At 44.8% G+C, this 26,953-nt stretch overlaps 1 protein-coding gene and 1 pseudogene across 3 annotated transcripts in view; one reads left to right on the top strand and one right to left on the bottom strand.

The window, feature by feature from the left end:
• Nucleotides 1–6,845: 6,845 nt before the first annotated feature.
• Nucleotides 6,846–26,953, bottom strand: part of Matn2 (matrilin 2) — a 157,708-nt gene continuing 137,600 nt past the window's right edge. For 2 of the 3 annotated variants that reach the window (XM_004663056.2, XM_045143143.1), the window contains 9 exons: nt 21,909–22,031; nt 21,057–21,179; nt 18,060–18,182; nt 15,477–15,890; nt 13,347–13,499; nt 12,180–12,251; nt 10,839–10,973; nt 10,379–10,477; nt 6,846–7,348 (listed from right to left, as the gene is read on the bottom strand). In XM_004663056.2, coding sequence (XP_004663113.2) covers nt 7,293–7,348; nt 10,379–10,477; nt 10,839–10,973; nt 12,180–12,251; nt 13,347–13,499; nt 15,477–15,890; nt 18,060–18,182; nt 21,057–21,179; nt 21,909–22,031 — 1,298 coding nt within the window. In that variant the 3' untranslated portion in view covers nt 6,846–7,292. The remainder of the gene's footprint in view (nt 7,349–10,378; nt 10,478–10,838; nt 10,974–12,179; nt 12,252–13,346; nt 13,500–15,476; nt 15,891–18,059; nt 18,183–21,056; nt 21,180–21,908; nt 22,032–26,953) is intronic. The other variant, XM_004663057.2, reaches the window with a different exon arrangement.
• On the top strand, nt 26,805–26,935 carry LOC123458902 (annotated as a pseudogene).

Here is a 26,953-nt window from a genome sequence, read left to right as displayed (position 1 = left end):
AGAGATTTTTTTTTTTTGAACCTCGTTTCAATAGTAAATTTTCAACATCTTGTGCACTAACCAGTTTTATTTGCTACCCATTACCAGTTCAAAATGCCAAAGCAGCCAGGCATGATGGCACAAACCTTTAATCCTAGCACTCAGGAGGCAGAGGTAGGGTTTCTGGGAGTTTGAGACCACCCTGAGACTACATAGTGAATTCCAGGCCAGCCTGAGCTAGAGTGAGACCCTACCTCAGAAAATATAAAACAAAACAAAAAAGCCAAAGCAAAGCATTCTATCCTCACCTACTCATCCACTTAACCCAAAAGCATCATCTTGTGAGGTATTTTTGCTGCTGAAGAATAAAAGTGTCCTGGGAACATTGTGGAGGTGATGTAAAGAATCTTAGTGCTGCTCTCACTGCTGACCAGAGAAGCTTTGATGGCTGTGGACACTGAGTCAAAACCCATGTGGGGGCTGGAGAGATAGCTTAGCGGTGAAGGCAGTTGCCTGTAAAGCCAGAGACTCCTCGTTTGAGTCTCCAGGACCCACATAAGCCAGATGCACAAGGAGACACATACGTCTGGGGTTCATTTGCAGCGGCTAGAGGCCCTGGCATGCCCATTCTCTCTCTGCCTCATTCTCTCTCAAATAAATAAAATATATGTATTTTAAGAATATCAGGGACATGGCTAAAGAAAGCAAAAGAATGTAGGCACTGAAGCTAAGGTAGGATCACTGTGAGTTTAAGGTTAGCCTGGGCTAGTGTGTAAGTAACCCTGTTTTGAAAAACAGAATGAAAGATCCACAGGGAGGGGAAGGGTACTGTTGCAGCCAGGTTAGCATTGCTGGTAGAAATCACCCAACCAAGAGCAGCTTATGGGAAAAAGGTTTATTTTGGCTTACGGGCTCAAGGGAAAGTTCCACGATGGCATGAGCAGAGGGTGGACATCACCCTCTGACCAACATATGGTGGATAATAGCAACAGGAGAAAGTGCCAAACACTGGCTATAACACTCATAAGCCCGCCCAAACAATGCACTACCTCCAGGAAGCATTAATTCTCAAATCTCCGTCAGCTGGGAACCTAGCATTCAGAACACCCAAGTTTATGGGGGGTACCTGAATCAAATCACCACATTCCACCCCTAGCCCCCATAAACTGATATCCATACATGTAAAATACAAAGTATTCAGTCAGCCTTTAAAAGTACCCATAGTTTTTATCAATCCCAATGATGTTCAAACACCCCATAGTCCATGATCTTTTAACTCAGCCATAATAACAACCCCCGCCACCCCCAGCAAACCCAGAATGGCACAGAATAAATACACCACAAAAGATGGCATTGGACATAGCAAAGAAATACAAGCAAACCAATACAAAATTTAAAACAACCAGGGTAAACATCAAACTCTGTAGCTTCAAGTCCAACAACTCTAGCCAGTGACAAATCTCCAAGTTCGATAATTCTAACCAGCAACAAGTCTCTGGCATTCCAATTTTGCTCCTCCAGCTAGGCTGCTCACAGTCTGGAAAACTTCACTGGGGCCAACAGCTCTTTAGCAGCCATGTTGTGGTCCCAGCATATCCAATGGGTTTCTACTGCAACCCATAGTTCATCCTAATGGCCCCATTGGGGTCTCCATGCAGGCATCCAGCAATCCTGCTTCACACTGCCCATGGCCATTTCCAAAACACAAGACCACGTTGGAAACTCAATGATCCTCTCTTTCCTGAATTTCTTTTTTTTGTTTGTTTGTTTTGTTTTTTTTTTGGTTTTTCGAGGTAGGGTCTTACTCTAGCCCAGGCTGACCTGGAATTCACTATGGAGTCTCAGGGTGGCCTCAAACTCACAGTGATCTTCCTACCTCTGCCTACCGAGTGCTGGGATTAAAGGCTCCTTTCCTGTATTTCTTATACTCCACAATACCAGGTCGGATGCCAGTTTGTTAATCCAGGGGGGAATAAAGCAGACTTTGAAGAACAGGCACTCCCCTTCAAAAGAGTCTACATTCTTCCTGTTGCCCCAGTGCAGGTCAGCTGACCCAATCTCAAAGGTGTAATCATTCAATTGCAGCTGAATGGGAAGCAGTTCACCCAAAGATTTTTCTTCCTGTACCATATCCCTCTGCTCACACCAGTTCATTTCTTCTATGCAAAGGAACCCTGAACAACTTCTCAGGACACAGGCCTAAGAGCAAGCTTCTCACACAAACTGCTAGCCCAGTCCAAACAAAGCTTTTTCTCACCCTCATAAGCCAAACCTCACAGTCCATAGTTCTTACTGCATTCAAGTCTTTCAACTTTGACCACAATAGCCCATCAAGCTGTACTTACAGCACTGCAAGACATCTCTTAGGCCAAGGTTTCAAATCCTTCCATATTCCTCTTGAAAATCAGCTCTAAAAGGCTAAAGCCACACAGTCAGGTGTCTAGCAACAACCCCACTCCTGGTTCCACTTTACCGTTGCAGTCAGGTTCGCATTGCTGGTAGAAATCAGCCAACCAAGAGCAGCTTATGAGAAAAAGAGGTTGATTTTGGCTTACAGGTTTGGGGGGGAAGTTCCATGATGGCACGGGGAAATGATGGGATGAGCAGAGGGTGGACATCACCCCCTGGCCAACATGACAGTGTGCCAAACACTGGCATGGGGAAACTGGCTATAACACCCATAAGCCCGCCCCCAACAATACACTGCCTCCAGGAAGCATTAATTTCCAAACCTCCATCAGCTGGGAATCTAGCATTCAGAACACCTAAATTTATGGGGGGCACCTGAATCAAACCACCACAGATACTTTGGGACACTTCCAGATATGAACTTCACTATGGATGTTGTTATCTCCATAAGACCTGCATGATACTGAACCCATTGATATTTTGACATGGAGGTTCAGTGGAATGGAGAAAGGGAGACCAAAAGAGGGTAATGGGGGGGATTATGAACAACTTACAGTATGTTCATGTATTAAAGTTATCAAAAATAATGTAAACTGGGCATGGTGGCACACACCTTTAATCTCGGCACCCAGGAGGCAGAGGTAGGAGGATCACCGTGAGTTTGAGGCCACCCTGAGACTACATAGTTAATTCCAGGTTAGCCTGGACCACAGTGAGACCCTTCCTCAGAAAAAAAAAAAAAAAAAAAAGGTGAAAAATAATGTAAAGGGGGCTGGGGAGAAGGCTTAGCTGTTAAGGTGCTTGCTGGCAAAGCCTAAAGACCAGGTTTACTTCTCCAGGTCCTGTGTAAGCCAGATACACATGGTGACTCACGTGCCTGGAGTTCATTTGCAATGGCTAGAGGCCCTTTAGAGTTCTCTCTCTCTCTCTCTCATAAATAAATATAAATTTTAAAAAAATGTTAAGGGCTAGAGAGATGGCTTAGTGGTTAAGCGCTTGCCTGTGAAGCCTAAGGACCCCGGTTCCAGGCTCAATTCCCCAGGACCCATGTTAGCCAGATGCACAAGGGGGTGCACGCATCTGGAGTTTGTTTGCAGTGGCTAGAGGCCCTGGTGCACCCATTCTCTCTCTCTCTCTCTCTGTCTCTCAAGTAAATAGATAAACAAAAAAATTTTTAAAAAATTTTAGATAATGTAATAATAATGTAAGTTAAGGCACTTGCCTGCAAAGCAACAGGACTCAGGTTCGATTCCCTAAGACCCATATATGCCAAATGTACAAGGTAGTGCAAGCATCTGGAATTCACTTGCAGTGGCTGGAGGCCCTGGTGTGCCCATACTATGTCTCTCCTTCTCTTACCCTCTCTTTCTTTGTCTCAAAAATAAACATAAGGGCTGGAGGAATGGCTTAGCAGTTAAGGTGTTTGCATGCAAAGCCAGAGGACCCAGGTTCAATTCCCCAGAACCCATGTTAGCCAGACACACAAGGGGTGAACGTGTCTGGAGTTCATTTGCAGTGGCTGGAGGCCCTGGCATGCCTATTCTCTCTTTCTCTTTGCCTCTTCCTCTTTTTTGTTTGTTTGTTTGTTTATTTATTTATTACTTATTTATTTGAGAGCAACAGACAGAGAGATAGAAAGAGGCACACAGAGAGAGAGAGAATGGGCATGCCAGGGCTTCCAGCCACTGCAAACGAACTCCAGACGCATGCACCCCCTTGTGCATCTGGCTATCGTGGGTCCTGGGGAATCGAGCCTCGAACTGGGGTCTTTATGCTTCACAGGCAAGCGCTTAAACGCTAAGTCATCTTTCCAGCCCCTCTTCCTCTTCTATAGGTTTTTTTTTTTTTTTTTAATTCTCCGGTTAATTTGTAAATTTTGATGGGTTGGTTGGAGGTCTTTTTTTCCCATGAAATTTGTGTCACCCAAGTAGAAGAAAGCTATTTAAGTTTATGGGGCATGAGAGGATAATTTTCAACCACTAGAGGGCGCTTGAACACAACAAAGTAAAGTAAACCAGCCAAATGGAAGCTGTACCTACCTTATGGGTTTTATCTTAAAATTGGGGTCAACCCAAATCAACATTTTCTGATTAAAACCTGTGTTTTCAATGCCAAATGCATTAATCAAATATAAATGAGAACTCAAGGTGTATTTTCGGTCACAGCACTTATACCTGGAAAAAATTTTCAGTGGAGTATGGTGGTGCACACCTTTAATCCCAACACCCTGGAGGAGAGGTAGGAGGATTGCAGAGAGTTCAAGGCCACCCTGAAACTACAGAGTGAATTCCAGGTCAGCCTGGGCTAGAGCAAAACCTTTCCTCAAAAAACCAAAACAAAACAAAAAGTGATTTTCGGATAACTTTGAGGCTAGAAGATGCTATTCCCAACTCAACCACAATACCCATTGTCATAACATTCTGATGAAAACACTTAAGTATTTCATCATAAACCTATTTAAGGCATTTTGTTTATAAAACATCATCTGACTTTAAAATTCAGTGGCTTCTGAGTTCTCAGCACTGAGACATCTCTATCACACCTTCCAAGGCTCAGGGTCCGTTGTGGAAGAGGTGGTGGGAAGAATGCAAGAGCCAAAAGAAGGGTAGGACTCCTTACAATGCACTCTTCCAGACACAAAATGGCCTGGATACCCATGACCTCACACTACCTGACACTACCTTCACAAGACCCTCATAACAGGAGAAAAAGATCATGACATCAAAGTAAAAGAGACTGATTGAGAACAAGAGGGGCCATGACAAAAGTGGAGTTTTGAAGTTGTGTGAGGGGGAGGGAATTATCATGGGTTATTGTCTGTAATTATGACAGTTGTCAATGTTTTAAAATCCAGTAGCTTCCATGTGAAGGCTGTCACTTTATCACAGCTGCTACTTATAAGTGTTTTTTGTGTTTTGTTTTTTTTTTCAAGGTAGTGTCTCACTCTAGCCCAGGCTGACCTGGAATTCACTCTGTAGTTCCAGTTTGCCCTTGAACTCACAGAGATCCTACCTCTGCCTCCCGAGTGCTGGGGTTAAAGGAATGCACCACCACACCTTGTTCAGTATGTCTACTTAATGTTATATTGTTGATGTCCCCTTTCACTTCTCATTCCCACTTCCTTGGTTTCCCCATATTTTGGCGTGTACCTTTCCAGAACATTTTTGTACTTCAATATACATGCTGATGTATCTTTGGTCAGCTAGTCTGTTTGTGTGTGTGTTCATTTACAGAAATAACTGGTATCAATCAGGCTAGGCTTTTTGTCATTTGTTTTAAAATTTACCTTAAGCCAGGCCTAAAATTTACCTTAACTTTTTGAGTTTTACCATATATTTGTGTGGGTTGAGGGAATCCCTGTCAATTAGTATTCCTGTGTTGTGGACCATACCTCTTCTGAGGCTTTGGCTGTTTCTCACTCATTGCTCTCATAAACTCCAGCGGCATTCTTCTGTAGGTCTCCTTGTACGTATGTGCTAAAATCATCTAAGTCAATACCTGTAAGAGCTGCCGCTATACTTGACGGGTCTGCAAAAAAACCATTTGTGTCACAACTTTCGGGTTGGTCCTTGCCTGTCCACCTCACTCGAGGTAGGGTTTCCCACTTGCTCTGTTGCTGTTTGCTGGGCTCACCAGGAACTTTGGGGAAGTTCTCCTGTCTTTTCCTATCCTCTTGCTGGCAGGACTGGATCTGAGTTTTTACACGGGGTCTGGGGCTCCAACTCAGGTGTTCCGGCTTGAGTAGAGTGTGCTTGATGCACGGAGCCATCTCTCCAGCACTAGCTACAGGGTTTTGTGAATTTTCAGTTTTGTTCAGGTAGGCAGGCTTATTCTTCAAAGAGACTGCCAATTTGCACTCTCACTAGCAATGCGCAAGAGCCTTTCATTTCCATCTCCTTACCATTATTAGCCAAATATTCATTTCTGCCAATCTGATGAGCTTAAAAATGGCATTATTATTTATTATTTTTATTTTTATTTCAGAGAAACAGACAGAGAGAGAAAGAGGCAGATATAGAGAGAGAATGGGTACACCAGGGCCTCCAGCCACTGCAAACGAACTCCAGACGCGTGTGCCCCCTGTGCATCTGGTTAACGTGGGTCCTGGGGAATCGAGCCTGGAACCGGGGTCCTTAGGCTTCACAGGCAAGCACTTAACCGATAAGCCATCTCTGCAGCCCCCCAAATGGCATTATTTTAACTTTCCTGATTACTGGTAGATTAAACATTTTTCTCTTATGGATATGGGCATTTTCATGTACTTAAGATGAAAGTAAGTCTGGGTTCAGTAGCACATGCCTGTACACCCAGCACTGTGGAGGCTGGGGCATGAGGATCAAGAGTTTGCAGTAGCCTGGATTATGTAACAAGTTCCATGCCAGCCTGAGCATACAGCTAGTCTCTGGAACCGTGAATTTTAATATTGTATAAAAAATTCAACTTGTTACACACGCACATATGTCCTATGATTTTATGCATACATCCATATACATATATCAAAGTAAATTCCAATACAAAAAAAAATAGCATTTCATATAGCCAGTGTTCTACAGAAGTAAGACCGTAAATTATTTTGTAGTCAAATGAGAAAATGAGATTGCAACACTAAGGCAAGATGAGGCAGAAGCAAATCATATCCACAGTGCATTACAAAGTACTTTGCACAGCTTATCATTCTCATGGTAAACTCAGAATTCAGAAGAAGTATTTTTCCTAAATCAAATTCATACAAGTTAGTGTTGATGTTTTTGTCTTTGCTGCACAGTAATCCAGCTTCCTCGGTACTGGCTGAGTTTCACTTCACAACACTACAGACTGAACAAAGGCCTGAGTGTCGGGGGTCTGTGGCTCTCGTTGAAATCCTCAATATGATGGTGTACCAATACATAAAACAGTTCAAGTGTTCATCTGTATCTGAGGCGGTTTTCCAAGGCTTCCATCCTCTGTGTCATTTCTTCTAGTAAATCTCAAATTAAGGAAGAGAAGTCTGAATTGCCAGTTTTGATTTACTTTCAGAAACAATTTTTTTTTTTTTTCGAGGTAGGGTCTCACTCTAGCCCAGGCTGACCTGGAATTCACTCTGTAGTCTCAGGGTGGCCTTGAACTCACAGCGATCTTCCTACCTCTGCCTCCCAAGTGCTTGGATTAAAGGTGTATGCCATCACGCCTGGCTCCGACACAATTTGATTTAACTACTAAAATTAGGAGCTGGGAAGATGGCTCCACGGGTAAAGTCACTTGCTTGTAAAGACAGCTGGCTTTGGGTTCAATTCCCAAGCCAGCCATGAAACCTGGATGCAAAAAGTGACGAGTGTTTGGTGTTTGTTTGCCACAGCAAGATGCTCTAGTGTGCCCATGCTCATACAAATAACTATTAAAAGTTTGCCCTCAGGGCTGGAGACATGGCTTAGTAGTTAGGCACTTGCCTGTGGAGCCTAAGGACCTAGGTTTGATTCCCCACGTAAGCCAGATGCACAAAGTGGCACATGCATCTGGAGTTCATCTGCAGTGGCTGGAGGCCCTGGTGCACCCACTCTCTCTCTCTTTCAAATAAATAAATAAAATATATTTTTAAAAAGTTTGCTCTCAAATATAAAAGGCTTTGGGCTGGAGACTTGGGTCAGTGGTTGAAGATACTTGTTTGCAATGCTTGATGACCCTGGTTCAATTCCTAGTACCCATATTCACTTGCAGTGGCAGAAGGCCCTGGTGTGCCCATATGCACTCTATCTCTGTGTGTGTGTCTCTCTCTCAAATAAATAAACATAAAATTATAAATAAAACAAAAGTCTTGGATTTTTAAAAAATTTTTGTTAAGTGTTATATATACATGTACATATATATAATTTTACTTATTTATTTGAGAAAGAGAGGCAGATAGAGAGAATGGGCATGCCAGGGCCTCCAACCACTGCAAATGAACTCCAGACGCATGTGCCACCTTGTGCATCTGCCTTATGTGGGTCCTAGGGAATTGAACCTGGGTCCTTTGGCTTTGCAGGCAAATACCATAACCACTAAGCCACCTTTCCAGCCCTATTAAGTATTTTAAACCCCTAGGACTTTTTTTTTTTCCCCTGAGGTAGGGTCTCAGTCTAGTTCAGGCTGACCTGGAATTCACTATGTAGTCTCAGGGTGGACTTGAACTCACAGCGATTGTCCTACCTCTGCCTCCCTAGTGCTGGGATTAAAGGCGTGCGCCACCATGCCCAGCTAACACCCTAGTTTTAAAGTTTATAATTTAACATAGGCCATTAATACATATATAAAAAATTAGTTCAAGTTAATTTTTATGATTTTTTTCCTCTTTGGTTTTTCGAGGTAGAGTCTCACTCTAGCCCAGACTGACCTGGAAGTCACTATGTAGTCTCAGGGTGGCCTCGAACTCACAGCAATCCACCCACCTCTGCCTCCCGAGTGCCAGGATTAATGGCATGTGCCACCACACCTGGCCATTTTTATGATATTTATGAACTTATTTATTTATTGTTTTAGTCTTCAATTTTTTTTTGTTTGTTTTACAAGGTAGGGTTTCACTCTCTTTCTTTAATTTTTTTTTCTATCTAGCCATACCTTTGTTGCTTGTAAATTGGTTTGCCACTGTACCTCTCTAGGGAGTCAGAACTGATACGGTTAGGGGTATAAAAAGATAATGAAAGGATCAGGCCTTGGGAAGTAAAATATAAATTCAGAAGAGAAGCAGAAGGGAGACACTTCACCCATGATGCCAGGTAAGGCCAAAGGTTAGTGACCTGAGGAGATCTGACCCACACTCTTCTAGTTGCAGCTTCTTTAGAATCCTGTTACTTAGAGTGGGGAAAGGGAGAGGAAAAGCTTTAAAAAGAATTAAGTATTGGCTGCCTGGCAAGCTCCTTACTGCCCTCTATCTACCCTCTTGGCAGAATGAGAGCCCAGATTTATTGTGTACATTAGCCAGTCTAGAAAGATTACTTTATTTTACTTAGGGGAATATGTTTCAAGCTTTTAGAAGGAGAATGGCAAAGTGCTGTTGTTTCTCATTGTAGAAACCCATTGGCACAGAGGTAGTGGAATTCAGCCATTTCCCTGTGGATGGGTTGATGCTCACTGAGGTACGTATCAGCCAGCTTTAGCGAGCTTTAGTGAACTTACTGTAGTGTTAAGTTCAGAGCGGCTGGCAGTGTGCTCAATGCGTAAAATCACCGAATCCTCATTTCTCTATTATCCCAAAAGCATTTCTTTCATTTACAATATCGTTTTACTGATTCACTGGATCCTGCTATTCCCTTGGTAAAATGCTTCATCTTTTAGAGTGCTGCTATAAAAAAATCTTTGCTTCCAAAAAATAAAACACCCAGTTCTTCAAAAACAGGCTGCTGTGTGGTCTGGGGTGAGGTTTGGAGGGTTCACCGAGTCTATAAGCTCTTTGTTTTACAACATTCTTTACCTAGACATAGTGTACCTTTGACGCAGTTCATCCCTAGTGCCTAGTCTCTTGGGAGTTGAGCCAGTTTTTCCCACTTTACATACTGCCTGTTGTCTTGATGCTTATCCTGGGAGAACAAGCATGTGACAAGTAGGTGCTTGACTATTGTCACTAAGCTTGTCTTGACCTAGGCTCTCAGACATCCATCAGGTTGCTTTATATATATATTTAATTAATGAGAGAAGTGGGGGGGAAGGAGGGAGGAAAGGAGGGAATTGGTGTGCTAAGGCGTCCAATTACTGCCATCAAACTCCGGATGCGTGTGCCACCTTGTGCCCATGTGCAACCCTGCATGCTTGGGTCACCTTGTGCTTCTGGCTTACGTGGAACCTGGAGAACGGAACCTGAGTCTTTAGACTTCGAAGGCAAGTGCCTTAACTGCTAAGCCATCTTTCCAGCCCCATCAGCCTTTCCTGGAGCTCACTGTTGAATACAAACACAGTCCTCCACATGGCTGAGACCCACACAGTGACATTTTGATAAGTCTTCGTATTATTTACCAAGCATGCTATTAGAAAAGGATATGGCGCTGGGTTAATTTTCTCACTTCTTCATTTGCAAGGTTCTGGAATGTGATAAGGTTTTCACATTTGCATTGATCATGGTTTTCTTCCAAAGGGCTTCCTGAGAAAGCAGATGGAAAGTACTCACCTTATTCTCCAGAATTCCAAGACACATAATAATAACAGGGCTGAACCAGCACATGGAACAAGCCATAATGAGAACCGCTCAACTGTTCCATGTAGCCAGACCCCGTAAAGTAAATCCCTGGAAAGGCTACACAGACTTCTAACACTGGGAGAGGTTTCAATTATGCCTTAGGGGGGAAGCCTACTTCTTTTTAACATTTCTTTTAATATATTTTTAGTTCTCACTGTACTTAAGTTCTTTGTTTCCCTCTCCCCTATGTCTTTCTTTAGGTCTGTTGGCAAAGTAAAAGGCTGGGTATCAAGTTAACTAACAGTAATATTTTACTTAGATTTACCTGAAGGCTTTGTTGAGTGAAAAAGTTTTTGCGTAGAACGTGAAAGCCTGTCTTCTTCAAACAGATATCTATGCTGCACTGCAAAATTAGAACAGGAAAGTAGGTCTCGGATGTTTATGGTGACTGGCTCAGCTTCTGTGAAGAGAAAGAAAGCTGAGGTCAAACCTGCTTCACACTACCTACTGTGTTAGGAAGCAACCACCAGCTGAGGAGAAGCAGTTGGTATTCCTTGTGCTTGGCACAGAGCTTTGCTTTGGGACACACAGGCAAAAAGAACATCAACAGAGGTGCTAGGTATCAAACAGGGTTAAAGGACAGAGTAAATCTTTCCTATCTGTTTGGAGAAAAAGCCTTAAGTTGGTGTGGTGGTTTGATTCAAGTGTCCCCCATAAACTTAGGTGTTCTGAATGCTAGGTTCCCAGCTGATGGATATTTGGGAATTAATACCTCCTGGAGGGAGTATATTGTTGGGGGCGGGCTTATGGGCTTTATAGCCAGTTTCCCCATGCCAGTGTTTGGCACACCCTCCTGTTGCTGTGGTCCACCTTATGTTGGCCAGAGGGTGATGTCCACCCTCTGCTCATGCCATCGTTTTCCCCTGCCATCGTGGAGCTTCCCCTCGAGCTTATAAGCCAAAATAAATCTCTTTTTCCCAGAAGCTGCTCTTGGTTGGGTGATTTCTACCAGCAATGCGAACCGGACTGCAACAGTTGGCATAATTTAAATCTATCACTTTACATTGTTTTGCATGTGTAGTGTGTGTGGTACTATATTTGTATGTGTGATGGGTACACGTGTTTGTGTAGATGGGTGTGTTTGTGTGCACACAGGCCAGAGGAAAATTTCAGGGTCCTTCTTCTGTCACCCATACCTTTTCTTTCTTTTTATTTATTTTTTTTTTTTTTGTTTTTCGAAGTAGGGTCTCACTGTAGCCCAGGCTGACCTGGAATTCACTATGTAGTCTCAGGGTGGCCTCGAACTTATGGCAATCCTCCTACCTCTGCCTTCCAGGTGCTGGGATTAAAGACATGTGCCACCGCGCCCAGCCCTTGTGTTTTCTTAAGATGAAGGAGTCTGTCTCTAACTGCAGAGCTGTGGCTTCCAGAGTGCCAGCAATCCTCTGGTCTCTGTTTTCCACAGGACTGCGTTTATAGACATGAGTGGCCATGCCCAGCTGTTTACGTAGGTGCTGGGGAGCAGAACTCGGGTGGTCCCAGGAGCTCATGCTCGAGGCAAGCACTCTCTTAACCACAGAGCCATCTTTCAGCCCACATTTTACAATTTTCCTCTGGGGAGGGAAACCAAGGCTGAAGTTCCCACTGATGATTCTGAAATTTTTACCTGTTGGCTGGTGGACTTGCTTTGGTGGTTCCCTTGCTGGGGAGTCCTGTCTTCCATCAGAGTCTTCGAGAGCTGAGTGAAAAAGAGGCGGCCAAAAGGAGCCACAGTTTCCCATGTGCGCCATAGGATGCCGCCAGAACCCAGGGAATGATTTGGTAACACCAAATAGCCAAAAGGGCACTTGGTTACTATGATCATCCATGACCACCTCAGAGCCCTGCTTCCTCCCAAGGGAAGACTAGAGCCTGCCCCTCCCCCACCGTTAGGTCCAGAGGGTAGGAAAGAAGACAGGTTCAAGTTGCTGAAAATCACAATCACCGCAGCTCAGCTTAGAGCTTTTCACTGAGAGCCAAGTGCCGCAAGGCATTCCCTGTTACGGGGATGGGACAGGCTTTCCCTCCCTGGCCCTTCACCTCAGAGTAAGATGTGTCACTTAAGACTGGACTTTAGGGGTGTTTGGCCTGAGACATGTGTAAGGAGAAATGGGCAGAACTGCTATAAGTACGTGCAGCTTGGCTTAACCAGTGAACTGGAGAAAAGCACAGAACAAAATATAAACCCTTAAGGGCAGGCTCATATCCTGCAAGCGGGCAGAAGTAGTCCACGCAGGAAGACAGTCTTTAAATTCCCAGCAGCGAGCTGGCATGGACCGCCATTTCTTTCCACTCCTATGACAAGCACATCCTGAAACTGACCTTGGCTCTTCTGATCACACATGGTTGTGTCTTGTGTAAAGGATCACTTCTCTAAGGTTTTGGTGAAGATTAAATAACCTTGCTTGTCAAAGAAAAATTACATATATTGGTTTTTCAAGGTAGTGTCTTGCACTATCCCAGGCTGAGCTGGCATTAATTCATTCATAGTCTCAGAGTGGCCTCTAACCCATGGTGATCCTCCTACCTCTGCCTCCTGAGCCCTGGGATTAAAGGCGTGAGACACCACGCCCGGCTGTCAAAATATTTATCCCAACTGCTTGCTTGGCACACAGCAAGTACCCCAGCAACCGCAGCTGTCACTTTTCTCTCCCCTCCCTCTCCTGCTCCCCTTTTAGGCTCAGTGTTTCTAGGTATCATTTGTCCTGACCAGCAAGGAGGCACTTTTCTGCTATTCCTCAAAGATTCATGCTGCCTGACGACTAAGGTTTATGCTAGACACCACCTACGGTACCTTCGCAGATGCCTTGCTTCAGCTTTTCGCTTATCTCGCCCATACTGCTAAAGTCTTCCGCATAGAAGAGATGCTTGTCAGCGGGCTCAGAGGCAATCTCCTGTAGCTCTTCCTCAATGGCTTTTCCTATCCCCACTGCATACATAGTGATACCTAGGTGGCAGAGCAAATGAGAATGAGATAATTAAGACTTCTGTTCCTAATGACTGATACCTAAATCCCTGTATGTCTGCTAAAAAAAAAAAAAAAATTTTGTTTTTTTTTCTTTCAAGGCAGGGTCTCACTCTAGCCCAGGCTAACCTGGAATTCACTATGTAGTCCCCAGCTGGCCTTGGACTCAAAGAGATCCTCCTACCTCTGCCTCCCAAGTGCTAGGACAAAAGGCGTGTGCTACTACACAATTTGTTTTTAAAGAGTTGTGCCCCAGGGTCTGGAAATTATGTATTATAGCCAGAGAAATGATGCTGATTTGAGAAATAGTTCTTTCTTTACATTTTTATCATTTTTTAATATTTTGTTTTTATTTATATGAGAGAGAGAGAAAGAGAGAGGGAGAATGAATGCACCAGGGCTTCTAGCCACCACAAATGAGCTCCAGACATCATGTGCCACCTTGTGCATCAGGCTTATGTGGGTTCTGGGAAATCAAACCTAGGTTCCTAGGCTTTGAAGGCAAGCACCTTAACTGCTAACCCATCTCTTCAGCCCTTTTCCTTTATTTTAGACAGGGTCTTGCTAAGCAGCAGAGGCTGGCCTTGGGGCCAAGTGGAGTTGCCATCTGCCCACTTCTACATGTAGATGCTAAGCTCAGGAGGAGTATCTGTACACCACTGGAAACACCAGTCAGGAAAAAGAACAAACTCAAGTATCAGCCTTAGATCTCAAAAAGGATATGAGGTTGTCTTGAAGCCTCTAAATCAAATTATACTCCCAACTAAATTCTGCTTGACAGCCAACATTTTTCATCACTGGTATCTTATTCTGACTAATTCATCTGACTAGATTTTTGGTTTTTGAGGTAGGGTCTCACTCTTAACCAAGTTGGCATTGAACTCACATGTTTTTTCTTGCCTCAGCCTCTCAAGTACAGAGACTAAGGTGCATGCCACCATACCTGGCTGCCTCATTACAGTCAACTTGTTTATTTATTAGAGAGAAAGAAAGAGGCAGACAGAAAGAGAGAGAGAATGGACATGCCAGGGTCTCTAGCCATTGCAGACAAACTCTAGACGTATGCACCACCTTGTGCATCTGGTTTACGTGGGTCCTGGGGAATTGAACTTGAGTCCTTTGGCTTTGTAGGCAAATGCCTTAACTGCTAAGCCATCTCTCCAGCCCCAGGTTTGTTTGTTTTTTTTCTTTTTCGAGATAGGGTCTCACACTAGTATAGGCTGACCTGGAATTCACTATGTAGTCTTAGGGTGACCTCCAAGTCACGGCGATCCTTCTACCTCTGTCTCCTAAGTCCTAAGTGCTGGGATTAAAGATGTGTGCCACCATACCTGGCCCCCAAGGTGGATTTTTTGTTTGTTTTTGTTTTTTGGGGTAGGGTTTCACTTTAGCCCAGGATGACCTGAAATTCACTATGTAGTCTCAAGGTGGCCTTGAACTCTCATCAATCCTCCTACCTCTGCCTTCTGAGTGCTGGAATTAAAGGCATGTGCCACCATGCCCAGCTCCAAAGATGGATTTTTAAAAAATTTTTATTAACATTTTCCATGATTATAAAAAAATATCCCATGGTAATTCCCTCCCCCCCCCACTTTCCCCTTTGAAATTCCATTCTCCATCATATTACCTCCCCATCTCAATCACTGTACTTACATATATACAATACCAACCTATTAAGTACCCTCCTCCCTTCCTTTCTCTTCCCTTTAGGTCTCCTTTTTAACTTACTGGCCTCTGCTACTAAGTATTTTCCTTCTCACGCAGAAGCCCAGTCATCTGTAGCTAGGATCCACATATGAGGGAGAACATGTGGCGCTTGGCTTTCTGGGCCTGGGTTACCTCACTTAGTAAAATCCAAAGATATATTTTTAATGACAGTTGTCAGGAAGCCTTTCTGTCCTCAGGCCCTTACTTTTATGAACCTTGAGTGCTGCAAACCCCATCTTCACCCCATATTACCATTGGCCTTGGCTTTACTGGCCCATTCAGAGACGTCATCCTGCGCGCGTCCATCGGTGAAGACGATAGCCACTCTGGGTACCCGTGAGGAGAGGGGCCTGGCCCCTTCAACCTGGGTGAAACTTCTCTCAAACATGTGCTTCAGGGCCAGTCCAGTCATCGAGCCCTTGCCCATGTACTTCACGTGGCTCACAGCTTTTTTCATGTCTTTGGCTGAGTTGAAATTCCTCAGGGTAAATTCTGTGCGGACCTGCGTAGAATACTGGAGCAACCCCACGCGAGCGGCTTTGGGGGACACTGCCAAGGACTCTATGACCCCAGTAACAAAATGCTTCACAATCTCAAAATTCTCTTCTCCAAGGCTCTTGGATCCATCGATCACAAAGACCAGGTCAATCGGGCCTTCAGTGCATCCTACAGGAACAAAAGGAGAAGTGACATGGTTTATGCACAAGTGGAGAAAATATGATGCTTCCGCAGGAGACACAGTCACTTAGAAGCCCCATCTTTTTTTTTTTTTTTTTTTTTTTTGTTTTGTTTTCAAGGTAGGGTCTCACTCCTCTAGTCCAGGCTGACCTGGAACTTACTATGTAGTCTCAGGGTGGTCTCGAACTCACGGTGATCCTCCTACCTCTGTCTTCCAAGTGCTGGGATTAAAGGCGTGCGTCACCACACCGGCAGAAGCCCCATCTTTGTTCTTCCACACATAGTAGGTACAAAGAAACCACAACCTGGTCAGTGGCAGCCACATCTGGGAGGAATGCTTTGGAGTGAACAACACTCTGAAGGGTCTGATTAGATCCAGACCATCCCTATCACCCATCACTTTATTCTGGGAGGGTGACACACACGTGCTAGATTCTCACTCCTAGTGGAGAGGAAGAAGCTTAAATTCTGCTCAGCCACTATCTCTTCTGAGGAGCTTTCAACACAGGTTGTGTCAGCCACTCTCTGAATGCTCCAGCATTTTTCATTCATTCAACCCAACACTTATTCACTGAATGCTTGCTCTGTGCAAGGCAGTGGGCACAGGACTGCAAGAGCACTAAGACAAAGTGCCTGATGCCAGGCTGCTGAAGTCCAACGTGCCCTATGCATTACTCTACGTGGCACGACAATCATTTAATTATATGTCCATCTGCCCAGTGTGAGTTCTTCTTCATTTGGTTCTATGTGGTATTCATTTCTGTGCCCCCCAGTGCCTGGCATACAAATAGGTGTTCAATAAATACTTACTGACACAATAAAGAACGAGGTGATGTCCATGAGGTGCCACACCCGGAAGTTCCCTACTGACCCATCAGTTTAAAAGTGAACCATCACTGTGAACTCTTTTTTTTTAATTTTTTTTAAAATATTTTTTAAATTAATTAATTTATTTATTTGAGAGCAACAGACACAGAGAGAAAGACAAATAGAGGGAGATAGAGAGAATGGGCGCACCAGGGCTTCCAGCCTCTGCAAATGAACTCCAGACGCGTGCGCCCCCTTGTGCATCTGGCTAACGTGGGACCTGGGGAACCGAGCCTCGAACCGGGGTCCTTAGGCTTCACAGGCAAGCGCTTAACCACTAAGCCATCTCTCCAGCCCCACTGTGAACTCTTTATCTACACCAAAGCGTTTTAAAAATTTAAAAATATATCTTATATATTTATTTATTTATTTGAGACAGAGAAAGGCAGAAACACAGAGAGAGAATGGGTATGCCAGGGTCTCCGGCCACTGCAAATGAACACCAGATGCATGCGCCCCCTTGTGCATCTGGCTTATGTGGGTTCTGGAGAACAGAACTGGGATCCTTTGGCTTTGCAGGCAAATGCCTTAACTGCTAAGCCATCTCTCCAGCCCTATACCAAAACTTTTTGGGTAAATCAGATAGGTGACAGTAAAAGACAGAGGAAAAACAATGCAAATAATTAAGCAATCTGGCTGCTGACAGGCTTTGTTATTTAGGGCTGCATAAGAAAAATTTAAAGATCCCAAATAGATGATCTCATTTCAAACAGTCTACAATATGTTATCATAATATTCTTTTCTTTTTCTTTTTGGTTTTTCGAGGTAGGGTCTCACTCTAGCCCAGGCTGACCTGGAATTCACTATGGAGTCTCAGGGTGGCCTCGAACTCACAGTGATCCTTCTACCTCTGCCTCCCGAGTGCTGGGATTAAAGGCGTACGCCACCACACCCGGCCGTAATATTCTTTTTTACATGTCAAGTAGATATCTAATCAAGAGCAAGTAAAATATACATATGCAAAAATATTTCTGTGCCTGGCCAGTGTAAAACGCTAACATAAGTGAATGCGTGCATGCTGGCGTGTGTGTGCATGCGTGTGTGTGTGAGTGTGCGTGTGTGTGTGTCCTTCCCTTTCTCTATTAGGCGCTTGCCCTCATTGCTCCATCTATTGATTCTAAAGTGCTTTCGCTGGGCCGCCGGAGCTCAGCACCGTCTTCTCTGCGCCTCTGTGGGTCCAGACATGCGCATTCACAGAAGCAGAGGGAAGGGCTCTGTTGCCTGAAAACAGTCCCAGGAGCGCTTGCTCCAAAACCAAATGGATGCCAAGAGCCCGGCCAGATCACTTACTCTTGCAGTGCCTTCTGTCCTCGGCTAGGACGAAGCCCTCCGAGCACTTGCACACGTAGGAATCCCCGCTGTTCACACAAGTGTGCTCACAGCCGTGGCGGGTTGACTTGCAGATATCCTTCCCTGGGGAAAAGGTAGGGAAGTGAACAACCCGTCGTGTAGAAATGAGCGTGGATAGTCAGGTAAGGGGAAATGAAGGACGTGATCTGTTTTTTTTTTAAGAGCCCATCTTTGTTTAAACCTTCTTTTAAAACATATTTTATTTGGGCTGGAGAGATGGCTCAGTGGTTAAGGCGCTTGCCTGCGAAGCCCAAGAATCCACGTTTGATTCTCCAGGTGCACAAGGTGGAAGGTCGCACATGCACACTAGGTGGCGCACGCGTTTGGCGTTTGATTGCAGCGGCTGGGTCCCTTGGGTTTCCCTGGGCTGCAAGTGGATGGCCTAAGGACTTAGGGCTCCTTTCTGTCCTTTAGAAGGAGAAACTTCACATAAAAGTGGTGTGGTGACTATACAATCCTCTGGGAAGTGGGAATGGTGAGATTTGACTTAGCAATCAAACTCCAAAGCTAAAGCCCAGCGCAGTTGTGCACACCTTTAATCCCAGCACGTGGGAGGCAGAAGTAGGAGGATTGCAGTAAGTTCGAGGTCACACTGAGACTACACAGTGAACTCCAAGTCAGCCCGAGCTAGCGTGAGCCCCTACCTCGGAAAGCAAAACAAAACAAAAATTCCAAAGCTAGAAGCTCTGCCTTCTGTGAAACAGCTCTATTGATCAATAAATGTACTGGGTGAAGAGACGGCTTGTGGGGGCAGGGTACATGTTTGCAGAATTAGAAACAGGAATGAACAGCTCAGGCAGACGTATAGGCAGAATTAGGAGCATAGTACTCATGGAAGGAACACCACAGTGTGAAGCTAGAACCCATATAACTCCAGAGCTGGGCCAGGGAATGCCCCCGTCATCTCAAGAAAGTCTTTTTTTTTTTTTTTTTTTTTTTTGAGGTGGAGTCTCACTCTAACCTAGGATGATCTGGAATTCACTAGTCCCAGGCTCGACTTGAACTCCCAGCAATCCTCCTACCTTTGCCTCCAGAGTGCTGGGATTAAAAGCATGCACCACCATGCCTGGTTTCATAAAAGTCTGTGAGGTCCACCTCCCGCTCCAAATTAAACTCAAAAGAAAATGAACTCATTTTGCTTAACCAAGAAAGGACCATTCTGTCTACTGCAATAGTATCACAAAGTAGATATTGTGAAAATTTCCCCCAAATTGCATTGCAAGCATAAGGACCTGAGTTCGATCCCTAGCACCCACACTAAAAAAAAAAAAAAAAAAAAAAAAAAAAGGCAGGTACGGTAATACATGCTTATAATTGCTGGGGAGTTAGAGACAGGCAGATACTTGGGGCTGGGTGGCCTGCCACTGGCTAGACTAGCCTACTTGGTGAGTTCCAGGCCAGTGAGAGACCCTGTCGAGAAGAGAAGAGAAGGGAAGGGAAGGGAAGAGAAGAGAAGAGAAGAGAAGGGAAGGGAAGGGAAGAGGGAAGAGGGAAGAGGGAAGAGGGAAGAGGGAAGAGGGAAGAGGGAAGAGGGAAGAGGGAAGAGAGAAGAGAAAAGAGAAAAGAAGAAAGGGAGATGGTTCATCAGTTAAAAGTGCTGCTTGGGTAGCGTGACAGCTCAGGTTTAATTCCCCAGTACCCATATAAAGTGGCGCGTGTGTCTGGAGTTTGTTTGCAGTGGCAGGAGGCCCTGGTGCACCCATACTCACTTTCTTTTTTTCTGCCTCTTTCTCTCTGTCTCTCTATAAAGAAAAAAAAAATAGAAAGAAAAGTAAAAACAGAAAATGACAAAAGGCACTTGAAGAAGACCTAAGGTTGAGGTTGTCTTCTGACATCCACGTGCATACATGCGTGGGTGTACACACACGTGCACACACACACACACACACACACCCCAACAGGTTTAACATACAGAATCTCAGAGTGAAGAAAAATCTCTGCCCTGTGCTATCCGAACGCCTGCCTCACTACGCTAGCGTGTCCACCTCACTTCCTTGGTGTGGTGGTTTGGATTAGGAGCTCCCCATAAACTCCTGTGTTCTGTCTGAATGCTAGGCCCTCAGCGGATGGCAGTTTGGGAACTGGAGCCTTGCTAGAGGAGGTGTGTTGTTGGGGCCAGGTTTATGGGTGCTTTTCCTTGCCAGTGTTTGGCACACTCTCCTGCTGCTGTTGCCCACCTGATGTTGACCAGGAGGTGATGTCCACCCTCTGCTCATGCCACATTTTCCTTGCCATCATGGAGCTTCCCCTAGAGTCTATAAACCAAAATAGACCCTTCCCCCCCCCACCGCACCCCTCAGCTGCTTTTGGTCGGGTGCTTTGTGCCAGCAACAAGAAGGTAACTGCAAGACTTGGGCACTGCAATGTCTCATTTTATGTGCTGCCGTGGCTAGGCTATGGTGCTAGCTATTTTATCAAACATGGATCTTGATGGTATTATGGAGGAAACTTTTAGATGAGGTGGACATTTAAATCATCAGGCTTTTTTTTTTTTTTTCTCGAGGGAGGGTCTCACTCTAGTCCAGGCTGACCTGGAATTCACTATGTAGTCTCAAGGTGGCCTCGAACTCACAGCCGTTCTCCTACTTCTGCCTCCCGATTAGGATTAAAGGCGTGTACTACCACACCTGGCTTAATGAGCAGATTTGAAGTAAAGTACCCTCCATAATGTGTGTGGGCCTCATCCAATCAAAGGCCTTCAGAGAAAAAGCCCAAGATCCCACGAGGAAGAGAGAACTCTCTCCAGACTACCTTCAGACTTCAGCTGCCCTGAAGAAACAAGTCAAATGGCTTGCTCCCTGCAGCCACATTTTCAGAGCATCCAAAGTTGGGACTTAAGTTTTACACAGGAAGAGTATAAATATTAAGCCATTGTAAAGATTAAGGGTACCTGCTGGGAGTCCCAGATGGGATTGTTCCCCACCCAAGCCTACTCACTTCTGCACTGCTTCCCATCCGGGGCCAGCCTGAATCCCTCCAGGCACTTGCAGGTGTATGATTCCCCATCGTTCACACAGAGGTGCTCACAGCCGTGGTCCACAGCCTGGCAGAGATCTTTCCCTGAGGACAGCAGGGAGGTTAAACAACCACATCAGCCTGCATTCACATGGAGGCTACATCCATCTACACTGCTGGACTCCAGTGCCACTTGAGCGGGAAGGTCAAACTGCAGTGACGCTTGGTGGCTGGGCTTTGGGCTCACTCTACCACCTCACTGCCATCACCATCACCACTCACCAGGACCGTCTCCGGCATCTCAGGATATAGAACCCAGGCCCTGCCGTCTGCAGACACGGCCTCTCCTCTGATAGCAGAACAGAGACTCTGTTGGCAGATTACTTGGGAGATTAAGCTGCAGTCTGGATTAGTGGCACTGGGATGTAATCTTGGCTGTGTCCCTGACATGTCTTTGATTTAGGAAAATCCCTTAACCTCTTAGAATCTTAGCTTTCCTGTCTGAAAAAAAAAAAAAAAATGACAGAGATAATTCCAGTTACTCATCTTTTCTCCAAGGAGTCTCCATCAAGTTACTCGTTGGAACAAGTGTCGAGATGTTTGAGAAAAAGTGGCCCGCTGGGGTTGAGAACCGTGTGCCAGGGGAGCACACTCCCTTTTGAATTTGCGAGATGTGACTTGATACTTAGGCGAGCAATTAGTTTGCTCTCGGGTTGCTTGTTCGAGTGCTATTATTGCTGCGGCACTGGGGAGTGAAGCCAAGGTTTGGTGTCTGCTCAGCAAGTGCTCTGGTACTAAGCTATATCCCAGGCCCCGTGCCCCAGCACAACTTACTTCTGCACGTCTTCCCGTCGTCGCGGAGGATGAAGCCTTCGAAGCACTGGCACTCAAATGAGTCTTCACTGCTTACACAGGAATGTTCACAACCATGGTCCCCCAAAGCACAAGAGTCCAGTTCTGATTATAATTACAGGAACAGAAGAAAATGACTCAGATGTTAGTGACTTGTTCTTTCACAAAAGACAGTCTAGACATTATAAATTAAAATAGTGCCTTTTCCCACAGAGCAGATTTCAGAATATAAAGCAAATACCTATGAGCAAAAATTCTTTTTCTAAAAAATATTATTTTATTTCTGAGAGAGAGAGAATGGGTGCGCCAGGGCCTTCAGCCACTGCAAACAAACTCCAGATGCATCAGCAACCTTGTACATCTGGCTTCTGTGGGTCCTGGGGAATGGAATGTGGGTCCTTTAACCTTGCAGGCAAGTGCCTTAACCACTAAGAAATTTCTCTTGCCCAGAAATTATTAATATCCGCAGAACATATACAAATAAAACAATAGAAGAAATGAACAAAAAAAAACCCAGAATTTACAAAAGGAGATATAAATGGCCTGCAAATAAGATCATTATATAATACCAACTTTTATACAGATCTCCATATATGCTTCACACCTAGATAGGCCACTTCTTCATTTATTCAAGGTCAACAAAACTATTTTTTTTTCTCCTGAGTCAGGATTTCCCTGTGTAGCCTGGGCTTGTTTCAAACTCATGATTTTCCTGTCTCAGCATCTTGAGTACCAAGACATGCTCCAACACACCTGACTAATCAACAAATATTTTATGAGTTTTATTATGAGCAGGCACTGTTATAGGTGCTGAGGATAGAACAATCAGTTAAAAAAAAAAGTTTCTGTAACTGGGAAGAGGGCTCAGTGGTTAAACTGCTTACTTGCAAAGCCTGCCAGCCTGGGTTCAATTTCCCAGCACCCACTTAGAGATGGGTGCAAAGTGGTACATACAACTGTAATCCCATCATGCCTATGACAACGGAAGATGGAGCCAAGAGAATCCGAAGCTCTCGGGGCAGCTAGTGTGATGTTCGTCTGAAGACTGGCAGTTCGTCTGCAGTGGCAAGCCTCTCTCTCTCAAAGAAGATGGGGCAGAGACTTTGAAGCTGTCCTCTGGCTTCCATCCCTGTGCCATGGCACCATACACATGAGTAACATAAAGCTTTAAAAGTAGAATTTTAACAATGTTTTTTAATATTTTTTTTTGAGAAAGGGGGAGAGAATAGGAACACCAGAGTCTAGCCACTACAAGCAAACAAACTCCAGATGCATGCACCACTTTGAGCATCTGGCTTACATGGGAACTGGGGAATCAAACCCTGGTTCTTAGGCTTCACAGGCAAGCACCATAACTGCTAAGCTATCTCTCCAGCCCTAAAAGTAGATTTAAAACAAAACAAAACAAAACAGTTTCTGCTTTTATGAAGCTTCACATTTGGCAGTGGGCGTCAAGGTCATGTGAGGGTTGATGTGCTCAACCCCGTGTGGAAGAGAAACACGGTTTATAAGGAGAGGAAGATTCTGCGCAGGAAAGGAGGTAGCAGAGCGCAGCGGCTGGGCTGGGGCCTGTCATTTAACATGGTATATCAGCAAAGATGACATTAGCAGAGCGCTGATGGAGAGAAGGTGAGCGGTGGTGGCATGTGGAAAAATGCACCATGGACAAGCAAGTGGAGCATGCACACACGGCAGAGGCAAGCGCATGCTCACATGTCGCTGGAAAGGCAAGGAGACCACAGCAAGGGGGGAGCCCAGCAGAGGAAGAGGCGGACGGAATATGGGGTTCCTGGCAACAGTGTCTGACTCCTGAAGAAAGTACTGCTCTGCACAGAATGGCAGGAGGGGAGGGATGGAATGCGGAGAGCTGGGAGCAGTCTATTGCGATAACCCTGGTGGGCGAGATGTGGTCAGACTATGGCTGTGTTTTCAAGGCAGAGAACAGAAGAGTCAAGGGTAACTCCAAGGCCATAGGGCTGAGCCACTGGAGGATGGCGTTGCTATTTATAGGGCTGGGTAGCTTCTGGGGAGGACAAGGGTTGTGCGCTTTTGAAAACCAGGCTGGGAGTTCAAAGCTTGATTCTGAGGGCCAGTGGGTAGTGACTTTGCAGAAGAGCCTGTGTGTGTCTGTTAAGTCGATTCTTTCAGCTTGAGTGGGTGTTCTGTGGCGATATTGCATTGACGAGGTGAAAGGCACACAATGGCTATTATGATCAGGAAGAAGCCATGTACAATGTGTGTGTGTGTAGGTGTGCTCATGTACATGTGTGCACGCACATGCATGTGTGTGGAAGCCAGAGGACAACTCTGGGTGGTTTTTTTGTTTGTTTGTTTGTTTGCTTGTTTGCTTGTCTTTTGAGGTAGGGTTTCACTCTAGTCCAGGCTGACCTGGGATTCACTGTAGTGAATCTCAGGGTGGCCTCGAACTCACAGCAGTCTTCCTATCCCTGCCTCCTGAGTGCTGGGATTAAAGGTGTGCACCACCACACCTGGCTTAACTCTGGGTATTGTTTTGTTAGGCACATTTTTTTTTTAAATATATACATACACTCTGACAGAAGTCTGTCATTGTTTTGGGAAACCTTGTAGGTTTCTCTGAACAAAAGCTCATTGTGGATGGTAGGCCCAAGCTGGAAGTGGGGGTTACAGGTCAGTGTCCACTAAGAAATTGAGGAAAAACATAACTAATATACAAGAGTTAGAGAGGAGAGAGATAGAGGGGAGAGGGGGAGAGGGAGGGAGGGAAGATGTAGAAGATTTAGGTTAGTCTTGATCCTACCCTCTCCAGTGTCTTGTGGTTCAGGTGTTTCCTGTAAGGGTCTAGTGAAGGTTCAGCCATTTGGTCTGTCTTTTAGGAAGTAGAATTTTATGGTACCATTGCCATTTGGGTCCACATTACTGTTTTCCACCCTTTGATGCCCTCCCCACCCTCCCATCCATCCTATTGTCTAGTCAATGAGGTGCTTGCTGGGTATGTAAGGTATTTTGTGTAGATTCAGGTTAGGTGTTGTAGATGAGTGAGACTATGTGTTGATTTTTTTTTCTGTGATTGGGTAAGTTCGCTGAGAATGATCTGTTCCTGCTTCAACCATTTTTCCTCAAATTTCTTTGTGTCATTTTTTCTTACTGTTGTATAGAATTCCATTGTGTAGATATACCACATCTTTGTTATCCATTCTTCTAATGATGGACATCTGGGTTGATTCCAGCTTTTAGCTATTACGAATTGAGCCGCTACAAACATGGTTGAGCAAGTCTCTCTGGCCTTTGGTTTGAAGGTTTTAGGGTAGATGCCCAGTAAGGGTATAACTGGGTCTGTTGGTATTTCTTTTTTTTTTTTTTTTTTTATTTATTTGAGAGTGACAGACACAGAGAGAAAGACAGATAGAGGGAGAGAGAAAGAATGGGCGCGCCAGGGCTTCCAGCCTCTGCAAACGAACTCCAGATGCATGCACCCCCTTGTGCATCTGGCTAACGTGGGACCTGGGGAACCGAGCCTCAAACTGGGGTCCTTAGGCTTCACAGGAAAGCGCTTAACCGCTAAGCCATCTCTCCAGCCCTCTGTTGGTATTTCTATAGTCAGCTTTTTCAGGAGTCTCCATATTGCTTTACAAAGTGGTTGTACCATCCTGCATTCCCACCAACAGTGAATGAGTGTCCCTGCTTCTCTACATCCTCGCCAGCATTTATTTTCATTTGACTTTTTGATGTTGGCTATCCTTATTGGGGTAAGGTGGAATCTCATAGTTGTTTTAATTTGCATTTCTCTGATGATTAGGGATGATGAACATTTTCTTAAGTGTTTGTTTGCCATTTGTATATCTTCCTCTGTGAATTGCCTGTTCAACTCTTGATGACCCACCAAAGGCCAGTGGTAAGATCCTATTGCTGAAGACTCCATACACGGCTGACAGGTAAAATGAAATGACATGGCTGGAAGCCAGGAGAGAGTCAATCCCCAGACAGTCAGTGTGTCTACTACCAGAAGGTGCTACATGGGCGATTGGGGGAAATGACCAAGATCCGTACAAGCAACTCATTGTCTAACCTAATTAGCAACAAATAACCTGATGTGATGCCCACACAAGTGCAATAGTGGCACACAGCCATGGTGAGGAACCAACTGCTCTTGATTTGGCTAACTGATCCCCTCAGTGCTACTAGACCCATAGCTGGAGCTGGGAAACAAGTCAGAACCATACCCAAACATAAGCTCTCTCTCCAATATCAAGCTACCATCAATCATGGGGTACAAGAGGGCCTATACCTATCAAACTGTCTATCAAAAAAGTAAGTGTTATCTCAATTTTCCAGGTGCTAACATACTCTCCATTGGAGAATCTGCTTCTCTTTTTCTCTTCTAGGATGCAGATTCTAAGGAGAGAGCTGCCCCAACATACCTCAAAAGGGGCCCAACTGAAACTAAGGACAATTGGTGAAACAAGCAAGGGTGATATTGTCCTGTGAACTGGATACCAGCACAAAGGGGAAGGAGACCAACGCAGAGAAAAATCAACTCCTACCAAATCAGAGAGCCAGAGCCTCAGAGGCCCCCCAACACCTCAGCACTGAAGCAGACCAAAAATGAACCCAACATGGCTCAGGGAATTTTTGCGGAAGAGGGGGCGTAAAGAATGTCAGAGTCACATGTTGGGTCATGATTTGCAGAGACATTTATCATACCAATAACTGGGGGCTAACTCCACAATGCACAACCCATTCACATCAACAAAGAGGGTCCAATGGGAGAGGGTAGATCATGGATGAGCCTAAACAATGGTACCAAACTGCCTGTATTTACTGAAAAGAAAACTAATAAATTAAATTTAAAAAATATATATATATATACACACACACATACATACATAGACACTACACATTGTTTCTTGGCCTTTTGGCTAAGATCAAGTGAAAAAAAAAATATATACATGTGTTTTTAAGGTAGGGTTATCACTCTAGCCCAGGCTGACCTGGAATTCACTATGTAGTCTCAGGGTGGCCTTGAATTCATAGTGATCCTCCTATTT

The sequence above is a fragment of the Jaculus jaculus genome, chromosome 2, assembly GCF_020740685.1.
Source record: "Jaculus jaculus isolate mJacJac1 chromosome 2, mJacJac1.mat.Y.cur, whole genome shotgun sequence".
Taxonomy (NCBI): domain Eukaryota; kingdom Metazoa; phylum Chordata; class Mammalia; order Rodentia; family Dipodidae; genus Jaculus; species Jaculus jaculus.
The sequence above is the reverse complement of the archived record's forward strand: the minus strand, read 5'-3'. Positions and strand labels throughout refer to the sequence as shown.